Source organism: Diaphorina citri, unplaced genomic scaffold (genome assembly GCF_000475195.1).
Source record: "Diaphorina citri unplaced genomic scaffold, Diaci psyllid genome assembly version 1.1 scaffold513, whole genome shotgun sequence".
Taxonomy (NCBI): Eukaryota; Metazoa; Arthropoda; class Insecta; order Hemiptera; family Psyllidae; genus Diaphorina; species Diaphorina citri.
The window spans coordinates 189,120-211,887 of NW_007377947.1; the positions used below are offsets into that span (position 1 = coordinate 189,120).

The 22,768-nt window shown below is 40.0% G+C and overlaps 1 protein-coding gene and 2 long non-coding RNA genes across 4 annotated transcripts in view; all 3 read right to left on the bottom strand.

Annotated features, from left to right (window-relative positions):
• Positions 1-12,838: 12,838 nt before the first annotated feature.
• Positions 12,839-22,768, bottom strand: part of LOC103509603 — a 19,240-nt gene continuing 9,310 nt past the window's right edge. The window contains exons 2-5 of one of the 2 annotated variants that reach the window (XM_026823904.1): positions 21,645-21,868; positions 20,982-21,141; positions 13,415-13,620; positions 12,839-13,370 (exon numbers count right to left, since the gene is read on the bottom strand). In XM_026823904.1, coding sequence (XP_026679705.1) covers positions 13,461-13,620; positions 20,982-21,141; positions 21,645-21,868 — 544 coding nt within the window. In that variant the 3' untranslated portion in view covers positions 12,839-13,370; positions 13,415-13,460. Of the gene's footprint in view, positions 13,621-20,981; positions 21,142-21,644; positions 21,869-22,768 lie in introns of both variants that reach the window. The other variant, XM_008474225.3, reaches the window with a different exon arrangement.
• LOC113467629 lies at positions 16,857-17,844 on the bottom strand. Its single transcript, XR_003391635.1, has 2 exons — positions 17,765-17,844; positions 16,857-16,982 (listed from the first exon to the last, which is right to left on the bottom strand). It is a non-coding gene; the product is annotated as an uncharacterized LOC113467629 (long non-coding RNA).
• On the bottom strand, positions 18,585-19,710 carry LOC103509602. The gene is made up of 3 exons (XR_541382.3): positions 19,562-19,710; positions 18,856-18,895; positions 18,585-18,623 (listed from the first exon to the last, which is right to left on the bottom strand). It is a non-coding gene; the product is annotated as an uncharacterized LOC103509602 (long non-coding RNA).

Consider the following 22,768-nt stretch of genomic DNA (forward strand, 5'->3'; position numbering starts at 1 on the left):
ATATTTTTCTTTGCGGGTTTTTGTGGGTGGGGCAGAGGTTAGGGGGATTTCGAGGTGAAATTATTTATTTCGAGGTGAGTAGGTACTTAAGTTGTGAAGTTGTTTAGTCGAGATGTTTGTGATGATATCGTCAGCACGAGAAAGCTTTGTATTTCTATCCGTCTTGTAGGCTAGTACTATTCTGAACTGTTCAATTCTAACTAATCAAGACAATGTGTAAGCATATAATGCAGTAACTCTAGAACGTTTGGTGCAATTTTGACAAAATTTGGCGAAAATATTTAACACACAAAGCAAATTCTCTCATCAGATTATGTAGCTAACGATATTGCTAAAATTGAAGTCAAAGTGATTGTTGAATAAGTAAAAGATATCCTGAACGACAAAATAGTAGATGGAACAATAGAAATTTCCAATAAACCATAATATAAATGAAACCAAAAACTAAAGTTACAAAATAGGTATTCTATATTTAGGAAACGTGGCTCATCTAAATCTTGGTGTTCTGATTGTTTTGATTCACTCATCAATATTGTAATCAAATAACACAACTAATCAGTCTAAAGAGTTTAGCACAGCATTGAGAGAAAGAGAAGATATTGGAGGTGATAAAATTACAATTCACAAAATGGTAAATGTAATACAAAACAGATAGTTCACCCTGAAAGTTTCTAATTCATTTGAACGTTAAAATGCAATAAAATGATGTTTCAAATCCTCCACTTAGAAATATTTTATAAGGAAAAAAATTCAATTCAATTCGAAATTTATGTAATTTTAGTGCCAAGAATATTTTCACAACAATAAAGGATACGAAAATTTAATGTTTAATCTAAAAAATGAACGGAGGAAAAAAGAAGAAAGAATATCCAATTTTATATAATTTTCAAAATGAAAATGAGTGAAATTATTCAGTGCTAATGTTGGTAGGTACTGCACAAATTTCTACACTTACAGCTTTTGTTCTTCTTTGTTCTATTTTGATAGCTTGCTGAAATATCTCAATACTACCTATCTTGTTATTGACACTAACTTATTTCAGTAGCTTCATGAGATCCATGGCTAGGGCCTGGGTCAAGTCCGTTTACATACTGTGGCTCAATGCTTTTTGGATCTTATTTTTCTAGTTCGTTTATCCTGTCTAAATAGGACTGAAAAGTCAATTTATCTCGTTAAGTTGACGGACTTAACTCTATCCGTAGGATTGAATCCATTGTTTTTATTTCTTCCACTATGAGCTATGGTGTCTTTGGCATCAATTTCTTGATCTGTGGCATTCCATTTTATCAATTTCAATAACATATTTTATATGATGAGAAAACACCAAACCTAAGTAGAAAAAATAATGTGTGTATGAAAAACGGGGGAAAAGGGAACATTTTTTTTTCTTTTTGCTCGGTGTGAAAATGTGATAAAATTAACATTTAAATAGCAGCGCCTCCCACTTCTCTATATTCCCCCCTCCACCTCAAAATTTTACTCATTTTCATAAAAAAGTTGCTGAAAAAAGATATACGCAAAGTCTTTTATACGGCTTATATTGCATAATTTTATGTGATAAAATATTTAAGGGTCCTTAGTTGCTGAAAAAAGATATACGCAAAGTCTTTTATACGGCTTATATTGCATAATTTTATGTGATAAAATATTTAAGGGTCCTTTATTATTTTTCCACTTTCTTATCGGGGGGCGAAAAGGCGCTGCCTTTGTTTGAAGCAAAAGATATATTGAGTGGTTTGGGAAAATATACGAGTGGTTTTTACAGTTTCATTTCTTGGTAATCTTGCCTTTTCCTGGTGAATAGTGATTTTGAATTTTAGAAAGCTGTAAGTTCATCAGAAATAATTATTTCAGTACCTATGTGAAGACTTTATCATTTGAATCTAATGTTAAATCTCTGTTTCGTGTTAATAGGCCGGAAGGAGCTTCGAACTCATTCGCCTACCTCCCGGCACGCTTGATAGTCAAGGACCTGACTGTCTTGGAAATAAAATTCTGGAGATTCCTTGTTTGGACTTCTCGGTAGGAAAGTCCCTAAACCCCTGTTCACTGGATCATATTGTTATTGTTTCGGTAAACTTGCTGCAATATGACAAATAATGTAAATCATGTTCAAGGGTCCTTATTTTTCGTATGATAAGGAAGGATACATTATCCGAAGAATATATTATTTTCTTTAGTTGGGAATGTTTTTTAGGAGCAACTTTTTTCTCGAGTTTTTTCCCTTGGCTGAGTGTTATTTTTGTGTGAATATTTTGACATTCCAGTAAAGATGCTATTATCTGATTGAAACTAAATATTCAGTCAGTGGTGGAGATGCAATACGAGATCTCTTCTAGTAGCAGGAGCAGGAGCAGTATCACTAGCAGCAGCAGAAGCAGAAAGGGGACCCTTATTGATAAGAAGGCCATTTAGCTATCTTGCATTGGAATTTAGATATTTCGGGTCTAGCTTCCCACTCATACTTTGGACATTTCTATCTAATGCTTCTTCCTACACCTACATGGTGATGTATTATGAATGTTTGTCTCTAAATCTAGTGACACATTCAACAGAATGGAGAAGTATCAAGCCCAAACGGCAGCATCCAAAATACTCACTGTCCAAACAAATGTTCTACACATGACTTTTATCTGCAACTGCAAATAAATTGACACAACAGACCAAATTGCATACGTAGTACGTACATTATTCTTACCGTTTCTATTATTACTGGATACTAGGTAAATAATAGAAACGGTAAGAATAATGTTAATACATAGGATGTCTAATTTCTAATATAAACCTAACAAATAACGTAGTACGTAGGTAATATGGTACTTACCCAAGGTACAAGAACAATCCAAAATATCCCAAGAAAGATACCAGAATACGGAACGAGCAACGAAAAGAGAAATATGAACGGGGGATATAATGCACAAGGAAATAAATATTAGAAGCAAAAGGAAGAGACAACTAGGAAGGCAGGAAGAGAGGGCAAAATAAAATATATTCTGTCACGAGGACGACAAATCAATATCATTTCAATCCCTGAGGAATAAAAGCTACCGGATAGGAGGAAGGGAAAAAGAATGGATTTCTTGTAACAAGCAAGATACAGATTCATATCTGAGCATGAATATTTCATAGAGAATTAGTTTTGTAAGGTTCCTCGTATACGTTCATGTGAGACATACAATAACTTGTGCATGAGGTATCTGCAGTCTGACTGGAGGGAATACGGGGGAATGCTCTCTCAGAATACCAGGGACGAATTTGGGGTGAAGGTTTCTGGAACGGGTTTCGGTGTGGTTACTGTGGATGAGATTTTTGACGAGAAAAGTTCTCACAATAAGACATCGCACGTCGTGCGTCGGGTGATCAAAGCAATAGTAGCAGTGCCTATATTTTGCCCATTTCCATGATTGTACTTCTACCGCCTACCATATATGATATGGTATCGTGAAAAGACTTTGGTGTGCTAAAAGATATCTCAAAAGACTTTGGTATGGTAAAACACTAGGGCCAAATTTCTATTTAATAATTTTAATTTATGATATTGGATTTTATAAGACTGTTTCCTAGATTTTGACAGTGTGCAACATTGCCAGATTGCCACCTTCATTCTTTCGGAGGAGCATTGGGAAGTTCATTTTTAGGAGGGTTCAAAAGGGAAATCTTCTTGTTTTGCAACACTTTTTCCATAGGTTTTGATATGCATTTCAGACGAAGAGGGAGGAAAAGACAAACAATAAAGAGAAATTTGATCCAAACAGTGTCGAAGACACAGGTATCCGCAAAAGGGGGAAACCTTACATGAAAGGGAAAAAGGGAAATTGGTGTCCTAAGAAGAAGGGAAGAAAATAATCATGTTCTTTTCCAATGAAGGTTAAGGCGGTCTCTTCTTGATCCCTTGTGTGCCGCGTCCATTTTCCAGTGAAGGTAGAGAGGAGTTCTTCGTTGGTTACTTTACGAGTAAACCCTTCCTCTGAATTACCACATAATCAGACGTGGTTTTTAAAGCCTGTGGCCGGGCGGTAATGAATACTTTCAACCTGGAGGTGCTGGGTTCAGATCCCGGCCAGGGCGAAAAATTTGACTAAAGGTGGCATTCCGATCCTAGCTGCCGGGCAGCGCGACCCGGCAGCGCTGCCGAGCTGCCTGGTCGCGCTTTTCATTGGTTTAGGGCGGGGCCCAACAGGTGAATTTATGTTATGAATTTATTAACATCATAAATTATTCCCCTCCTCCGCCTCGCCGAGTCTTGCCAAAAGGTTCTCTCTCCCCTCCCCTGCTGAATTTTACTTCGAAGTATTTTCCCTGGCAGAAAAGCATAAAACTCCCCTCAACATAAAATTCCCCCTTTTGCTTATCTTTGAGCTTTTCCTTCATGAAAATTTATTATTATCGTTTCAAACTTCTTGATATTTTATATATGTCAGATGTATGAAAGATGACGGTAGAATGTAGAATCCATACCTGCCATCTAACGACGATAGAGACCGTTCAAATGGAAGCGGGGAACACAAGATGGACGAATTATGGCATTGAAGAGACAAAGTATTTTAGACGAACGAATAAAAAAAAGCAAATGATAAGGTGCCCACAAGAAATGATAAAAATGACCGGTCTGCGCGCGCCGATGTTATGACGTCAGCAGGCGAAAAGGAAAATGAGGTAAGCGATAAAATTGAAAAAGAAATAAAAACCCCCATTCTGATATTAAATATTTCAAGGAAAAACGGGGGGCTTCGGAAGGGTATTTTAGGGGCCGCACTGCGCCAATAGAGAATAGGAGCAATATGACGGATTTATGGACGTAATAAAAAGCCAAGTTTTCATTGGTTTAGGGCGGGGCCCAACAGGTGAATTTATGTTATGAATTTATTAACATCATAAATTATTCCCCTCCTCCGCCTCGCCGAGTCTTGCCAAAAGGTTCTCCCTCCCCTCCTCTCCTGAATTTTACTTCGAAGCATTTTCCCTGGCAGAAAAGCATAAAACTCCCCTCAACATAAAATTCCCCCGTTTGCTTATCTTTGAGCTTTTCCTTCATGAAAATTTATTATTATCGTTTCAAACTTCTTGATATTTTATATATGTCAGATGTATGAAAGCAATATCCATTAATGTTCCTCCTCCTCCTCCTCCTTCTCTTTCTCACTGGGTTTGCTCTTCTATTTTTCTTTCGCTTCTCTTTCAGTTTCTCTTCTCTATTCTCGGGGTTTTTATACTCCTCTAGAATTTTCAATTTAGTAAATATGAACAAGCTATAGGGCGAGAGACATAGGGGAAGAAGGTTGAGTGAAAGAGATTCTCTTGAGAAAGAACAATAATATGAAATTTTTGAAAACTTTGATGTTTCTATTTTTATTATATGGCTCCTCTCGACTCTTATGTTGTATGTTGGCATGTAACTTTTATATTAGACCTTTTTCCCCCCTTGACTCTCTGTGTGTTTCTTGCTTTTCATAATATTTTTCCGTCGGTCTGAGGTTTTTTTCATCATGATAAAAACACGAAATGGAAACATTCATTTTCTGAGGATTTTTCTGTTTTTGTTAAGACCAGATGATAAGCCTGAGTATAAAGTTAACTGTGGGGAAACAGAAACTACATAGGAAGAGGAAGGTGTGACAAAACCCCGAAAAGTCAAAGGAATGGTTGTTAGGAAAATAATAGATTTACCTTACTAGGTGCGATGTAAGTAGGTACATAGCTAAGTAGGTTAGGTAGCTATGTTTTTTGTAAATTGGCTTACAGGTTGAAGTTGGAATAGGAGATCAGAAATCATAGCTATGATCATCTAAAATTCACTACTGAAATGCTTAAAAGTCATTTTATAGAAAATTGGTTCACAGCAGGTACCTACATATTATTGAAAGAATTAGCTTTGCTTTCATTTTATCAGAATATTATGTACTTTGTTCTTTGTAGAAGCATCTACCTCATACGGCTCCAACCCCTTCACTCAAGATATTAAAGACTGGAAGAGCATACCTACCACCTACATATAGGTAGCTATAATAAAATGAACGAGTCTGCTGAGTATAAATAGTGGGAGGACGTTTCAGTGATACCTACTCGTACTCACAAAGGAAAGCCTCCCTTTTGATAATGACAACTTTCTAGAAACTTGAAATCTCAAGGTTTCATCCATCTGATAAGCGAGCACTATAGTAGCATTAGAAATGTAACCAAAGCTGTCCTTCCAAACGACACACAAAGAGATACATGGAATTATTTGTCTTGATTTCAATCTTTCTTCACCTTCAAGCGTTGAGAGAGGGACGTTTCAACTATACCTATACTCGTACTCACAAAGGAGAGCCTCCCTTTTAATAATGACAACTTTCTAGAAACTTGAAATTTCAAGGTTTCATCCATCTGATAAGCGAGCACTATAGTAGCATCAGAAATGTAACCAAAGCTGTCCTTCCAAACGACACACAAAGAGATACATGGAATTATTTGTCTTGATTTCAATCTTTCTTCACCTTCAAATCTGCTCCCGATTACAAATCAGTGATAGCAATCGACAAACATCTTGACAAAACAAACTCCTGCTAATTCATAATGGGAATTCATTTTATGAACAAAATACATATTTTTGTTCCTTATTTTGTAAAAAGGGGGAAAAATCTACTTACTCTCCAGCACTGGTCAGACCTTTGTTTTGAACAGTGGTCAGAGGCAGGCAGGGACGAGCACAGACTTTGAAAATTCCCCTCCCCTCTCCCTCCCTTACCCTCCACCACCGGGAGGGGAGAGGTTCCTAATCAATAATCTACCTTTCAATCTCTTTGCCATCTCCTTGTCCGTCAGTGTCCCTTACCTCTTCTTCCTTATTCCTTCTGCGTTCTTCGTCCCTCTTACTTATTCCTTCCTTTCTCTTCTTGTCTTTTCTTATTCCTTCTTTAGTCTTCTTTCTTATTACCTAATTTTTTACTCTTCCCTTCTTACTTATTCCTTCTTCGTTCTTCTTCCCTCTTACTTATTCCTTCCTTTCTCTTCTTGTCTTTTCTTATTCCTTCTTTAGTCTTCTTTCTTATTACCTAATTTTTTACTCTTCCGAAAAGAGAAATATGAACGGGGGATATAATGCACAAGGAAATAAATATTAGAAGCAAAAGGAAGAGACAACTAGGAAGCAGGCAGGAAGAGAGGGCAAAATAAAATATATTCTGTCACGAGGACGACAAATCAATATCATTTCAATCCCTGAGGAATAAAAGCTACCTTGCAAAACAAAACATAATTATGACGAAGAATAATATCAACTTTCTTTATTTTCACAATCGCGGCATTGTTTTACGTTCATGATTCTGAATCTGAATATTGAGATGAGAACCAGATTTGGATTTTTCGGAGATTTTAGGTACAATACACAGCATAATCATAGGTCAGGGGTTTCCAACTAGCGGCCCGCGAGCCACATGTGGCCCGCCAGACCATTTTCGTGACCCGCGAAGCTTTTTGAGATTTGTACAAAACTTAACTAAATGTAAAAAAAGGCAAAAATCTTCGAATACTCTTTAAAAAACTTCGCCTGCGGCGCTCAAAATTCGATCAGACAGATCAGACTGCATTTCTGAAATGTTGGGGGGGAGGGGGGGTGCTCTCCTATGTACAATTGTACATATGTGGCTCGCGCAGTACCTCCCAATGTAACATGTGGCCCGCATACAAATGGAAGTTGGAAACCGTCGTCATAGGTCATCTTTGCAACTCTGTCTTTAGCAGGGCGGTATAAAGGGGGGACCCAGCTTGTTCATTAAATATTATTATAGCTATTACTATTGCTGATGTTTTTCATGAAATTAATTCCTATTGTAAAGACGTTGTCAGGAGTTTTAAGCAGGTTCTTGAAGCGTGAGTTTGCATTTTCATCTCACATTAGCACATCTCACTTTACCTACATGTTTTCCCTATGGATGATAGTACATAATATGAACAAGCGGGGCCCGTCCCTCCGGGAATTTTTCGATCTTGGTTAAAGAAAATCAGTATTTATGTACCTACCTATTTTGTTTAATATGAACTTGCTTGCCATGCAAAAGGTAACGGGGTTGGGGTTCGAGGCTCATTATTCGACATAAGTTTTTAGTGGTCTTACCCAAGTCGTTGTGAAATGGAACCAAATCCAGGACTCGAATCTGTACTACATTGTTATCAGTGTGAAGCTCCCGGACTATATGTTGACCTAAGAACCCACTGCCTCCTGAAATCAACATGACAATTAAATAGGACTTTCCCTATTGATAGATATCTAATTTCTAGTACGCCACCTCCCGGTCTATAAATAACTTGTAAACTTTTATTTCAGGCCTTTGAAGATTAGGCGGGCAGCTGGTTTTCCCCTATGCTGACCTCTATCTCTCTCCGATTTCGGGACGATCCGATATCTCTCTCTCTCTCTCTCAAAAAAAAACTTGGAAGTACCCTTTACCTATCTCAAAATTTCCCAAACTCGTCCTATGCCTATATTTAGGTATCATAAGTTCATTCAGTTGTTAGGTAGGCTCCTAGTTGGCTGTTCAATGGAGGAGTTGCAAATGGGGAAAATTTATAAATAAATAGTCGATTCCTATGTAAAAAGTTGGGAAAAATTCAAATCCGAGGTAAAAACTCCGAAAAAGTAACTTTAAAAGGTCGAAAATTCAATTTTTAATTGCCGTTCTAATGAAAAAGTCCAAAGAGTTGTGACGTCAGATTGCACGTCAAAATGCGCAGAAACGCTTGCGCACAAACAAACAAAGCGGGAGTCATGAGTTATGACGTCATCGCCTACGGGAGCGTATGCCGGGACGTCAAAGTTCACGATTTACCGGTATTTTTTAAATCGATTTATCTCGGTATCTAGAAGTCGTAGGAGAAAAAGAAAAATTCCGTTGGTCTTCATTTTTCCTGCTCTATGACTTTGAAACATCACCCAAGTAAGCGCAACTGATCTATTGTTGATGTGTCTACCTATGGGTACGATTACACCTATAGATTATTGGTTGTTATGGAAAGCTTACCTGTTACTAAAGCAATTTCTCTTCCCATGACGATGATAAGAACGACCTCGACCGTGTTGTTATAGGTCTTGATTGTGAACTTAGAACATGAAAACGTCTAAAGAAAACACTTTGAAAATCAAATAAAAGAATTTACGTTTAAAAAGATCAATCTCTAGATATTGCGTCCATGATTCACTACTGACACTACTCACTATTACCTGATGGTAAATGGTACTTATTTAAAAAAAGAAAAAGGAAAATTTTAATGTAACTGAGATTTCTCTTCCCATAACGATGATAAGAACGATCTCGACCGTCTTGTTATAGGTATATTGATTGTGAACTTAGAACATGAAAACGTCTAAAGAAAACACTTTGAAAATCAAATAAGAGAACTTATGTTTAAAAAGATCAACCTGATGGTAGATGGTACTTTAAAAAAAAAGAAAAAAAAGAAAGAAAAAGGAAAATTTTAATGTAACTGACTTTGAATTTGACTAAAACTCTAAAAAAATGTCACCCAAAACAAATCGATCAATAACAAGTTAGGTTGTATATACCTACCTCTCAGATTCCAACTACCTACTTCTAGTGATGTCTTTTTTCGGAATGCCTGAAGTCAGAAGTAAATTAATGCATTAGGTAGGTAATTAAGGATATGACACCTTTTTTTTCGGGAGAAAGTGTTAAATTTTTGTCGTTTCACAAGAAAACAGAAGTGGAATTGAAAAATCAACGCCAAGTTCTGATATAGGTGTCGGATGTTACTGTATAACCCCTAAAACAACAACAACTGTATAACTGCTAATGTTTTTAACTGTATAACTGCTCACATTAACCTCACCCAACGAGAGTAGGGCCGGGAAAAACCAGCAGAACGCTATCGCCCAGATGGTCACCCATTCAGATACCAACCACACGCAACGTTGCTTAACTTCAGTGATTCACAGGGAACTGGTGGATTGAGCGTGCTTAAGGACGCTGAAAAGAGATAGGACTGATATAGGTGTCGGATGTTACCTACTGTATAACCCCTAAAACAACAACAAATGTATAACTGCTAATATTTTTAGTGACGTGACGGGGGGGTTTCACCCTTCATTCGGTTACAAGCTACCCACCTCCTCCTCACATTAACCTCACCCAGCCAGAGTAGGGCCGGGAAAAACCAGCAGAACGCTATTGCCCAGATGGTCACCCATTCAGATACCAACCACACTTAACGGGGTCGAGCGGGTTTCGAACACAGTCAAAAGTCTTCTGACAGTTTGTTTCATTTGTCCATACTCGGTGGGTTTTTGAGTCAGCTATGTGTGATACATTCCTAGGGTGTATCATGCCCATTATTAATTCACCGGATAATTCATTCATACGCGACTTGAAAATGTTCATACTGGATAAATAATTAAATATTCACGCAACTTCAAACTTCAGTGATTCACGGGGAACTGGGTGGATTGAGCGTGCTTAAGGACGCTGAAAAGAGATAGGGTGATGGGTGAGAGAAAAGTACGATCTCATTTTACGCCGTTTGTTATCGGGATGGTAGTGTTTTTGTTGTTTTAAAAGATGAGTGTTTCACCGCCGTTTTTATTTCGTAGCGATGAAACAACTGCTACCTACATTAGACGCTTGTGGTCTGTGTCGTAGCATGCCCATTGCCCATCCCGTAGTATGCCTCTCATCAGATGAGCGAGAAGAGACACACTACTTCCCATTTAGGTGCTGGGTCAACACGAGAACACCAGAAAGTAACCCGTTGAAATATTTGCAATCTAAAAATGATGAGTACAAATTTTTGTCAATGGTGGGATTCGAACCCGGGACCTTCTGCATGGCAAGCAAGCGCGTTACCACTGGATGACTGGACCAACCGTGACCCTAGTGTCTTTTGAGAATCGAGGATTTACCTACCATCACTGTATCCATGGTCAGTACCTGTACTCGCTTACTTAGTAAGTAAAAAAGATCTTTATACATTCATTTAAAAATAGCCAATAGGTACCTACCTGTTGTATATCGGAAAGTCTAGGTACTTCTACTTACTAATTACTAGTCTATTTTTGCACAATTCCAAGAATCCTCGCCTTAATTAGCAGTGTAATAGGTTCTTGTTTGTCTGGCTGAGGGACTTTTTTTTTATATTTATTTTTTTTAAGAGGTTTGACAGAAGGAACTGTAACTGCTATGGTCTTATCGTCCCGAAATCGAAGAGAGAAGGAAGACAGGATAGGAAGATCTTTAAGGAACTCTTGGACGTTTGGTTTTTGTCAGCAGAAGATTCTATTTAGTTGAGGCCAAAGAGTTCCTTGGTCATCAAGTTGTCGTCAACTAGGAACTAGCCCAACTATGTTTCAGTCTTCCAGTTCAGCTCAGCCACGGGTTCCCAACAGGTGGTCTGTGAACCATTTGTTTTATCCTGGTTCGTGAGTTATCCATGGATTTCAAAAGTTGCCCACTTGCACTTGGGAACCCCTGACTCCCTGAGCATGAAATTTGACCAAGATCTTAGTGATCTTACTGGATATTGACATCCTAGGTGACATAATAGTTCGGCCTGTATCATGACCGCCATATTGTTTTATATCCTCTAGCGATAGTTATGAAATGGTCCAATAGGAGCAATATCAAGAGACTTCTTCTGACGGATATAAATCTTCTGGTCTTTTAATTCCCCTAAGTTTATAATTGCATAGAAGAGGCTGATGTCACTATTGGGATTGCTGTCAGAACATCTTTAGATGTGATGGATGAGGGAGGTCGCGGTCGGTTCAGTAAGCCAGCCTAGTTAGCTTGAAGAGTAGCGCGTCTGCCTTATCTTGGAGCTTAGCGCGTCTGCCTTGTAAGCGCTAGAAGGCTAGGTCTCAGGATTCCCGCCTGGGGCGGATTTTATCCTGAACAGATAAGGTTTGTTCTCGAAACGGTTGGCTTTCTCCAGTCCTGTTTTCGCTCTTCCCTTTCGGAACGATAACACCTTAGCAGAGGCCCCCAAAAATGGCCCTGGTAGGTATTAGGGTGTTATATTGGGGCGGCATGGTTTTTCCAAAATGTTCAGAATCTTTGAACACGTAAAAGGTTAGGTAATATTCCTAATAGGAATAATGATTATTCTTATTGTTCTTCTGATTTAAACACTTAGGTAAGGTAGGTAATATTCTTAATAGAAATATTTATTAGATATTCTTCTGAATTCTTCTTATCTTTTCTTCGAAATCTTCCTCACTTTTTTGTACTTTTGTGAAATATTTGTTAGCAAGTTCTTCTACATATTTCAGAGAATTGGCTGACCTTATTTTTATAATAAACTGATTGCTTGAATTTTTGTCTGCAGAGGTGTAGTGCGAAGGCAAAGGGCATCCACTCGTACAAAATTTGAAGGTAAAACCACCCAAAGCAATCACCCCTAGGGCTGATTGAGAGGCTGACGAAAAACGCCAACCCCGTCTGAACACGGGAAAAGGCGGAAGATACAATGGGACCAATAGGTTCTTGTAGGTATTCATAGAGTTTTTTTTTTTTTCGCCAGGGTATCTAACATCTACCTACAATAAGTATTATACCATATCGCATCTACGTAAAATTAATACCTAATCAACTTAAAACAATAAGTTAGTTACATAATAAAAGGAAAAGAACAATTAAACAGGTTCATTTGTAGATCTGTACAATGTACGTGAAGTAATTTACATATTTGAACTTAAAATTATTTCTTATTTTATTTATTATTAAATAATACAATACTTAACATTTTTCAAAAACCTCGGCATGGTATGGGTTCATTTAGGATCACAAAGGATTTAGCCCGTGACTTCAGACCTTGGCCCTCAGGCACCCCAAATCTAGTAATTTCATACTCCCAAGGCGAAAGTTGTACGAAACATGGGGTTTATTCTCATTCGCAGTAAAAATTAACAAACATTACGTACCTATATAGGTATCTGTGCTTTTTACGTGAGAATTATGACCTGGGCCGACCGGGCCAAATAAATTCACCTCGCACAAAGAACGGGTATTTTCCCTTTCGTAATTTTGATGGTAGTATAGTCAGTGATGGGAAATTGGGAAATGGAACATTGCCTGGCATTGTACCATTTCCCTATTCCAAACCATTACCACCTGAAATGTGCGAAGGGAAAATAAGACTAGGTACTTCTTAATTCGTAATAAGCTTCCTTGGTTACCGTAACCCCTTCTCTGGGGGCAGTTGCCCCTTGGCCATCATGACTTTGTTGGCTGCTGCTTTGAAGAGTCCTGTTGAAAGTCGCGACTACACTAGAGGCGTATTTCTACAAGAAAAACACGCCTTAAAGGGGTCCTGTTGCTGAAGACGACTGCACTAGAGGCTTGTTTCCAAGAGAAAAACAAGCCCTAGTATACGCCAAAACACGCCTTAGTACACGCAAACACACGCCTTAGTACACGCCAAAACACGCCTTAGTAAACGCCCGTATTTCCACTAGAAAATCACGCCTCAGGGGCTTAATAAACCCCGGGGAACTTGAATTTCTTGCCGCTAGGCGTGTCGATGATGCACGGTACTCGGAATATGTTGAAGTAGAATTCACCCATCACGTCGGCAGCGGCGGACTTGGTGGATTTCAGACAGGACTTGAAGTTCTTGTCGCACGAACAGTGAGATCTGAAATGAAAGAAAAGAGACGCTGTAGTTTAGGGCAGTGCTTTACAAAGTTGTCGCCACCGCGGCAAATTTCTCAAGACTCCAATTTTTCCGCGGCCCAGCAGCTTCATGGGAAGTATCTTTTCTCCCCCCATCTGATGAAGGGCATACTTCAGGCTACGACACACAGACCACACGAGTCTTGTATTACTGTGATCAAATTATTTATAGATGTATAGAATTCCATACCTTAGCCGAGCGGGATTGAACTCAGGTCAGGCGCACATTAGAAGCGTAGTCGCTCCACTTTAGCGTGTAGTCGCCTGAAATCCAAACCTATGAAAATGATAAGGGATTTTTCAGACGATTCGACTCGGGGCTACTAATGGCCGATCTTTCCCCGGAACCCCCTCTCCCTCCGCCCCAGCACATAAATGAATCACGACGTCAGCCTAGTTAGCTTAGTTGGTAGTGCGTCTGCCTTGTAAGCGCTAGGCCGCGGGTTCGATTCCCGCCCGGGGCGGATTTTATCCGCTCCTAGAATGATCGTTCTCGGCCACATTGAGATGGAGCCTCCGACAGAACTCAATCCAGCACTCAGATCTTCTCCCCGATAATGTCTTTAGTATTAATTACATATAGGTACCAGATTACCTATGTACATACCTAATAATATTTATACATAGGTACCTACCAGATTTTATTTGCTGCAACTAACAGATGGGGGGACGAGCACTATTAGCTTAGGTCGGGACATTATAGTATGCCTTGGTCCATAAGGCCAGCCACTCACTATCAGGTAGACCTGACAGGTACACAGCTGATCCGGTCACCTGATCAAGTATACCTGACACCTGATAAGCATACACACTATCAGGTAGACCTGACAGGTATACGACTGTACCTACACAGCTGATCCGGTCACCTGATCAAGTATACCTGACACCTGATAAGCATACACACTATCAGGTAGACCTGACAGGTATACGACTGAAAAGGTCCCTCTGATAGTTTCGGCTGAAAAGGTCAGTTTTACCTCATACCTGATGAGCACACACACACACAGCTCATACATCAGGTAAAATCAGGTATACCTGACACCTGATCAGGTCTGCCTGATAGTGAGTGACTGGCCTAAGCCTCACAGACCATAACCACATGGCCGTTGTGACGTCATCCATTTTCTTCGACCAATGACATCATCCGTCAAGGTCGCGTCTCGTCACTTCTCGTGAGTTCTCGCGGTTACTCGCGACACAGGGGGTCAGCACAGCTGATCCGGTCACCTGATCAAGTATACCTGACACCTGATAAGCATACACACTATCAGGTAGACCTGACAGATACAGGTACGACTGAAAAGGTCCCTCTGATAGTTTCGGCTGAAAAGGTCAGTTTTACCTCATACCTGATGAGCACACACACAGCTCATACATCAGGTAAAATCAGGTATACCTGACACCTGATCAGGTCTGCCTGATAGTGAGTGGCTGGCCTAAGCCCACAGACCATAACCACATGGCCGTTATGACGTCATCCATTTTCTTCGACCAATGACATCATCCGTCAAGGTCGCGTCTCGTCATTTCTCGTGAGTTCTCGCGGTTACTCGCGACACGGGGGGTCAGGTTGTGGTTGTAGGGTTATACGATGTTTATTTTTACTCCGGTGAGTCAGTGTGGGGATTATAGTCATTCTAGTCATGCGATGAGTGGCTGGCCTAAGCCCACAGACCATAACCACATGGCCGTTGTGACGTCATCCGTTTTCTTCGACCAATGACATCATCCGTCAAGGTCGCGTCTCGTCACTTCTCGTGAGTTCTCGCGGTTACTCGCGACACAGGGGGTCAGGTTGTGGTTGTAGGGTTATACGATGTTTATTTTTACTCCGGTGAGTCAGTGTGGGGATTATAGTCATTCTAGTCATGCGGTGGTGTTGGATCCTTGGTCTGGTTTACCCCCAGGATTCGCTAGGATGTCCGGACAGGGATTCGTTTTGAAATGGACATTTGCGGAGATCAAGCTGGTCTAATGGATGATTTCGTAGCAGTGAAACAACAGTTACATACGTTAGACTCTTGTGGTTTGTGTCGTAGCATACCCATACTGTAGTATGGGAGGCGGTCTTCCTCGCAACGAACCCGAAACAGCGACTGAAACAAGAAGAAACGGAAGATGTCTCATTATTAACAATAGAATAGAAAATGCCTTGTTTATCCTGCTGGGATAGGACTGAAAAGTCCCTTCACCCAAGATGATCTTGTGCGGCTCTCTAATCATGGTTCATAGTTGTTGAAAAAAGTACTACGAGTACTTGTTGAAAAAAATTTCGCCCGGAGCTGAAGCAGAAAAAAGCTAAATGAAAACCCCAACCTTGGGGAATATTTTACAAGTGCAATAGCATGGCGTTTTAACGCACTACTTCGTTGAGTTGATAAATTTAATTTAATTTATTAAGTTTCCTGAAAAGTCCCTTTACCCAAGATGATCTTGTGCGGCTCTCTAATCATGGTTCATACCTACGAGTACTTGTTGAAAAAAATTTCGCCCGGAGCTGAAGCAGAAGAAAGCTAAATCAAAACCCCAACCTTGGGGAATATTTTACATGTGCAATAGCATGGCGTTTTAACGCACTACTTCGTTGAGTCGATAAATTTAATTTAATTTATTAAGTTTCCATTTATTATTTGTTCAACGTAACTCTCAGAACATACTGAATTTTTATAAATGGTATACCCATCCGTATAAGCAGAGCTTGTGCCACGGATGAGGACGATAAAGCAGTGTGCGTGTTAACAAAGGACTTACTTGGAGCTGAGCGGCATGCCAGTTGTCTCATGCCGATGACTCCACCGATGGTCCTCAGGGTCCAAACCACAATAGCTAATACTGGCCACCGGGTAATGCCTCCGGAAGAACAACTGCCTCTTGTTATCCGTCAGCGTAATCCCCTGCGAGCTCACTTTGAAATGCACCACGGCCGCGTGAGGCAGCGGCTATCCTCCGGGTCCAAACCACAATAGCTAATACTGGCCACCGGGTAATGCCTTCGGAAGAACAACTGCCTCTTGTTATCCGTCAGCGTAATCCCCTGCGAGCTCACTTTGAAATGCACCACGGCCGCGTGAGGCAGCGGCTTGGTGCCGAAGAGACTATTGATGGCGCGGGTGACAGCCTGAGGTCCGGTGAGGGATTCTGTGTCTACGCTGACCAGGTAGAGGACATTGCAGGCGGCGCCCTGGGCGAGGAGTAACTGCGCTGAGGTGATGGATGGAGAGACGGCATCGGGCGGGAGAGAGGGCTCGGAGTCGGGCAATGAGAGACGACAGGGGAGAGCGAGGGGGAGCACCGAGTGTTGGTAGACTAGAGCCGACAGGGAACCTGTGTGTGTGGGGGGCAGGGGAGATGGTGTTTAGTTTGTGGTAAATGAAGAAGTCTCTTCACAAAACCTACTGGCCTGCCTTAGTGGTGTAGTGGTCAAGACGCCCGCCTGGTAAACAGGAGGCCGTGGGTTCAATCCCTGCCGAGGTATGGAATGTGGGTTCAATCCCAGACGAGGTATGGAATTTTCTCCTCAATATACGTAATTTGAGAATTTGACCACAACAACAGTGGTAGCCTACTGCTGAAGCAAAAGGACTTTTCAGTAGATGGAAATTGATTGCAAAAGAAGCACTTAGTAATGCTGTGATATCGGGGCAGGGGAGATGGTGTTTAGTTTGTGGTAAAGGAAGAAGTCTCTTCACAAAACCTACTGTCTGCCTTAGTGGTGTAGTGGTCAAGACGCTCGCCTGGTAAACAGGAGGCCGTGGGTGCGTGGGTTCAATCCCTGCCGAGGTATGGAATGTGGGTTCAATCCCAGACGAGGTATACGTAATTTGAGAATTTGAACACAATAACAGTGGTAGCCTACTGCTGAAGCAAAAGGACTTTTCAGTAGATGGAAATTGATTGCAAAAGAAGCACTTAGTAATGCTGTGATATCCACAAAAAGTTTTGAAAAGGCTCTGCTTTAACACAAATGAATTCAGAATTTGATTTTACTCACTGAACACAGGTTCATTGCTGCATCCCTTAAGCCGAACACCGCGTGGTGTAGGTTCTATCAGGAAATGTCGCACCAGTTCATTACTAAAATGAATTCAGAATTAGATTTTACTTACTGAACACAGGTTCATTGCTGCATCCCTTAAGCCGAACACCGCGTGGTGTAGGTTCTATCAGGAAATGTCGCACCAGTTCATTACTATGATAAGAAGATGGTCGAAATCTCTCAATGTTCATAAATATGTGATCTCTTCACATTCAAACAGGTTTTAAACTCTGGAAAACCCAACACTTTTTACTGTCAAGAAATCTGACAATGGAAACATACACACAGAAATGATATGTATTTAAAATAGAGGATCATGCTGCTGCATAATAATTACATTCTGTATGTAACAGTATTTTACAGTAGCAGATTACAGAAATGATATGTATTTAAAATAGAGGATCATGCTGCTGCATAATAATTACATTCTGTATGTAACAGTATTTTACAGTAGCAGATTGCTAGCGCCACATTAGATCATCTGCCATTTTACTCAACTTCTGATGAAACAGGGCAAATAAGATTTACCGTTCAAAGATTTAGGCCATTATTTTCAAGGCAGACATTGCAGCCTTAAGTTCAAATTAAATACCGTTGTCAGTCTTCTGTTGCTGTTCATATCGGAATGCAAAAGACGTCTAATCTTATCAGATAAGAAAATATTTGTCTGTCTAGCATCATCAATCTTTACCTAATAACTCATCAAATAATTAATATGGATTGACAGAATTTATTTCAACTTACTCTTGCCAGACTTTGTACATATTGCTGCAGCAATCAGCACCTGAAATCACCAATTGGAAAATACAAATTGAAACTCTCTCAGAATATTTGAAAGTGGTAGAATAAGAAGATGGTCAAAATCTCTCAAAGTTCATAAGCAATGTCTTGAGCCCTGGTCATTTCTACAAACTGTCTGGACACAATGGCTGGAAAGTGTAAAAAGTGAAGAATTTAAATTTAACGATGAACTAATTACAGGCAAAAGGGGGTAATCTAGAAGACTCCTGTTCAATTTGGCCAGTAATAAGTGGTATGCCAAATATCATTTTCTATCTTCTGAATAAATATCATTGTAAGATTAGCTACTAGCATCATCAATCTTTACCTAATAACTCATCAAATAATTAATATGGATTGACAGAATTTATTTCAACTTACTCTTGCCAGACTTTGTACATATTGCTGCAGCAATCAGCACCTGAAATCACCAATTGGAAAATACAAATTGAAACTCTCTCAGAATATTTGAAAGTGGTAGAATAAGAAGATGGTCAAAATCTCTCAAAGTTCATAAGCAATGTCTTCACATTCAAGCAAGTTTCAAATTCTGGAAAACCCAACACTTTTTACTGTCAAGAAATCTGACAATGGAAACATACACAGAAATGATATTATGTCTTTAAAATAGAGGATCATGCTGCTGCATAATTACATTCTGTAGGTAGCAGTATTTTACAGTAGCAGATTGCTAGCACCACATTAGATCTCTGCCATTTTACTTGATTTCTGATGAAACAGGGCAAATAAGATTTACCGTTCAAAGATTTAGGCCATTATTTTCAAGGCAGATATTGCAGCCTTTAGTTCAAGTTAAATACCGTTGTCAGTCTTCTGTTGCTGTTCATATCGGAATGCAAAAGACGTCTAATCTTATCAGATAAGAAAATATTTGTCTGTCTAGTTCAAATTAAATACCGTTGTCAGCCTTCTGTTGCTGTTCATATCGGAATGCAAAAGACGTCTAATCTTATCAGATAAGAAAATATTTGTCTGTCACAGGGTTGTGAGCTGTTGGCTGAGTCAGAGACCATCCCATCATGTAGGTTTTACCCTACAATAGGCTCGTGGCTTTCGTTTCACTTACCATGTTGATGTGATGGTTTCCTCGCAGACAGAAGCTACAGAAAGTTCATAAATACACTGAAAAACTTTAAAAAACACTTTCAATTGATTTTTAAACTGGAAAAAGAATCATTTCATTTCAAGATCGGCTGAGTTGGCAGGCAAATTAAAATTTTTATTTGTCTGTCAAAGGGTTGTGAGCTGTTGGCTGAGTCAGAGACCATCCCATCATGTAGGTTTTACCCTACAATGGGCTCGTGGCTTTCGTTTCACTTACCATGTTGATGTGATGTTTTCCTCGCAGACAGAAGCTACAGAAAGTTCATAAATACACTGAAAAACTTTAAAAAACACTTTCAATTGATTTTTAAACTGGAAAAAGAATCATTTCATTTCAAGATCGGCTGAGTTGGCAGGCAAATTAAAAATTTTTAGGCGATAGCAACTTGTGTACAAGAGATAAACAAATCTCAAGGACGTTTCGTCATGAAATCAGCTGATTTGATTTTCAATACACTCCACATTGCATACATCATACATGAGTTTTATTTGAAGGCGTATTGTGAGCATTGTTACCTACTTTAGGTAGGTACCTAGTACCTATCTCTGGTCCTTTACGTCTAATTTTTAGTCCGTCCTTCCTTTATTATTACAATAGTAATAAAAAGGTATAAGGGACGGACTATTGTATTCGCTTCGGTGTCGTCCCCCCGTATGTATGAAATCTAAAGATAAACTCAAGTTTAACTTAAGACGAACAATGTTGCCAATTTCATGTCATTTCTTGAGATAACAATGTTCGTTCTCGGAACGGCTGGCTTTCTCCTATCCTGTCTTCCTTTTCTCTCTTTGATTTCGGGACGATAAGACCATAGCAGTTACAGTTCCCTCTGTCAAACCTCTTAAAAAAAAAAAAAAAAAAAATGAATCACGACAAACCTAAGGCAACCTCGCGAGCGTGTCAAGAGTGTCAAGGGTTGTCTTTGAAGTCACCCATCAGATTTACACTGGCCAGTATTTCTTAAACTCTGGATTAACAGAAAACTCTATCATCTGTTAGATCGGGTTCCGCTACTAAGCTTCCAATGTCGCTTCCCGTGACGGGCCTCACTCACTCCTGATTACCAGGCGAGAGTCTTGAAACACCTAGGTATGAAATGGGTGCTTTTATTTCCGGAGCAACTAATGACATTGAAAAAGGTCAACGAACCCCAAGAGCTTACGTCCAATGATAGGTTTGAAATAGAATAGAGAGTAGAATAGAATAGAATATACCTTGTTTATCCTGCTCGAATAGGACTGAAAAGTCCTTTTACCCCAGCAGTCTAAACAAGGTCTCGTATATTTGATGGGTTAAAGAACAATACATACATGTACTTACACACAAATACACAATATGCAAATAGGCAATTTTATTTCCGAAGCGACGAATGGGTACTCACTTGGTATACATGCTGTCATTGGTGATATTGTAGCGATTGGTATGTGCTCGGATCTTACTAGGGCAGAGGTCGTGGGTTCGACAGCATTTGTCCAGTTTGATCTCACTGCCCAGATCAAAATACGTGTCAGCGATGTCCCCCGTACCACACCATTTGGTTCCTGAAATATTCATAAAAAATATACTTCAGTAATAGAAAGTTATAAAATATACTTCAGTAGGTAATAGAAAGTAATAAAGTTAGAAGAAGGAAAAAATGTCAAGATTTTGTCATTCCATGTCGCACCTTTCCCCGTTTTCATTCGGAGTTTTCGTCAGCTTATCAATCAGCCCTAGGGTGATTGCTTTGGACTGACATTTGGTTTTGGCTACAAAATATTTACGAGTGAATGCCCTTCGCGCTCAACCTTTGCTACCTCTTTAGCAAGGGAAATTTCAGTCTGGTATACTGTCTTACTGTTTAAAGTCCCCCAGCCAGACCAAGCAGGTCTAATCCCTGTTTCTCTCTACAACCACCTGAAAACGGCTACTTTCTCTGTGGCGCATAATATCTCTAGTAGCTCGGTCAAGTCAAACTTTCTTGACTTGGCGGGGCGGAGCCCTGCCGCGCTCCTTAATCATCTCCCCACAATATTCTCTGCCACCCAACCCCCCCGGTTCTCACCTGGAATGATTCCATTGAAGAGTGGGTACGCGGACGTGGTCTGCGTAATCTGCGGGTTAGGCCTCTTATCCTTGACACTCCTGACGGCGAACTTGCTCTTGGGTATTGCCCTCAGTGTTTGGCATTGGCCCATGAGTTGAAGCATCTTAGTCATATCTATGAGGAACGGCTCTCCCACTTCCTTGGTTACCGTCTCCATGGCATCTAACGTCTCGTTGTTTTCACTGTAAAACAGAAAGCGGAGGGGAAATGACGGTCAGTTGGCGTTTTTCGGCTCCCTCCTGAAGGTATGTCCAAACATATTTGATCAACGTCGATGCACAGTCATCGAAGACTATGTGTGGACACACCTTTACGGTTTCCTAGTGACTTTCGGAGTCCCGGCCCCCCCTTGATACGACCTGGGCTTGGGGCCTCATTTACGAAATTTGCTGCAGACATAAAGATCATTAAATTTGCTCCTGGGATTTCATGCTTCCTCAAGCCTTTGAGATCGTACACAAAAGCCCACTCTGAGGCTAAGTCGTAGAGGCAACCAGCCCTAAAAAGTTCTATGTCTGGCAGGATAAACAAGGTATATTCTATTCTATTCTAAAAGGTGGGGTAAGCTCAAGCCTTTGAGATCGTACACAAAAGCCCACTCTGAGGCTAAGGTGTAGAGCATTGGTTCCCAACCTGGGGGTATTTACCCCCCGAGGGGTAAAATACACTTTTTCGAGGGGTAAAAAGAACTAAGCGCTAAGTGAAAAAAATACAAAAGATGGGATGAAGGAAATTTATGTGACGATGTGAACGGACCCTTAAATCCTCGAGATATAAAACCTCTGAGATGTGCACTATGTGCTTTTGTTCTACTTACTGAAAATATGTTAAATTTAATAAATAAATTAAAAAAATAATAAAAAAAAAAAAATAAACCTACTGACCAACTGGGTACAATTTCAATATGTACTTGTTCTTTCCCTGTCTATAGCTATTTCTATGCTTTACTTTTAAACCTACTGACCAACTGGGTACAATTTCAATATGTACTTGTTCTTTCCCTGTCTATAGCTATTTCTATGCTTTACTTTTTAGGGGGGGGGGTAATGGCTAAATTTGAGCTTAAAAAGGGGTATTTGTCT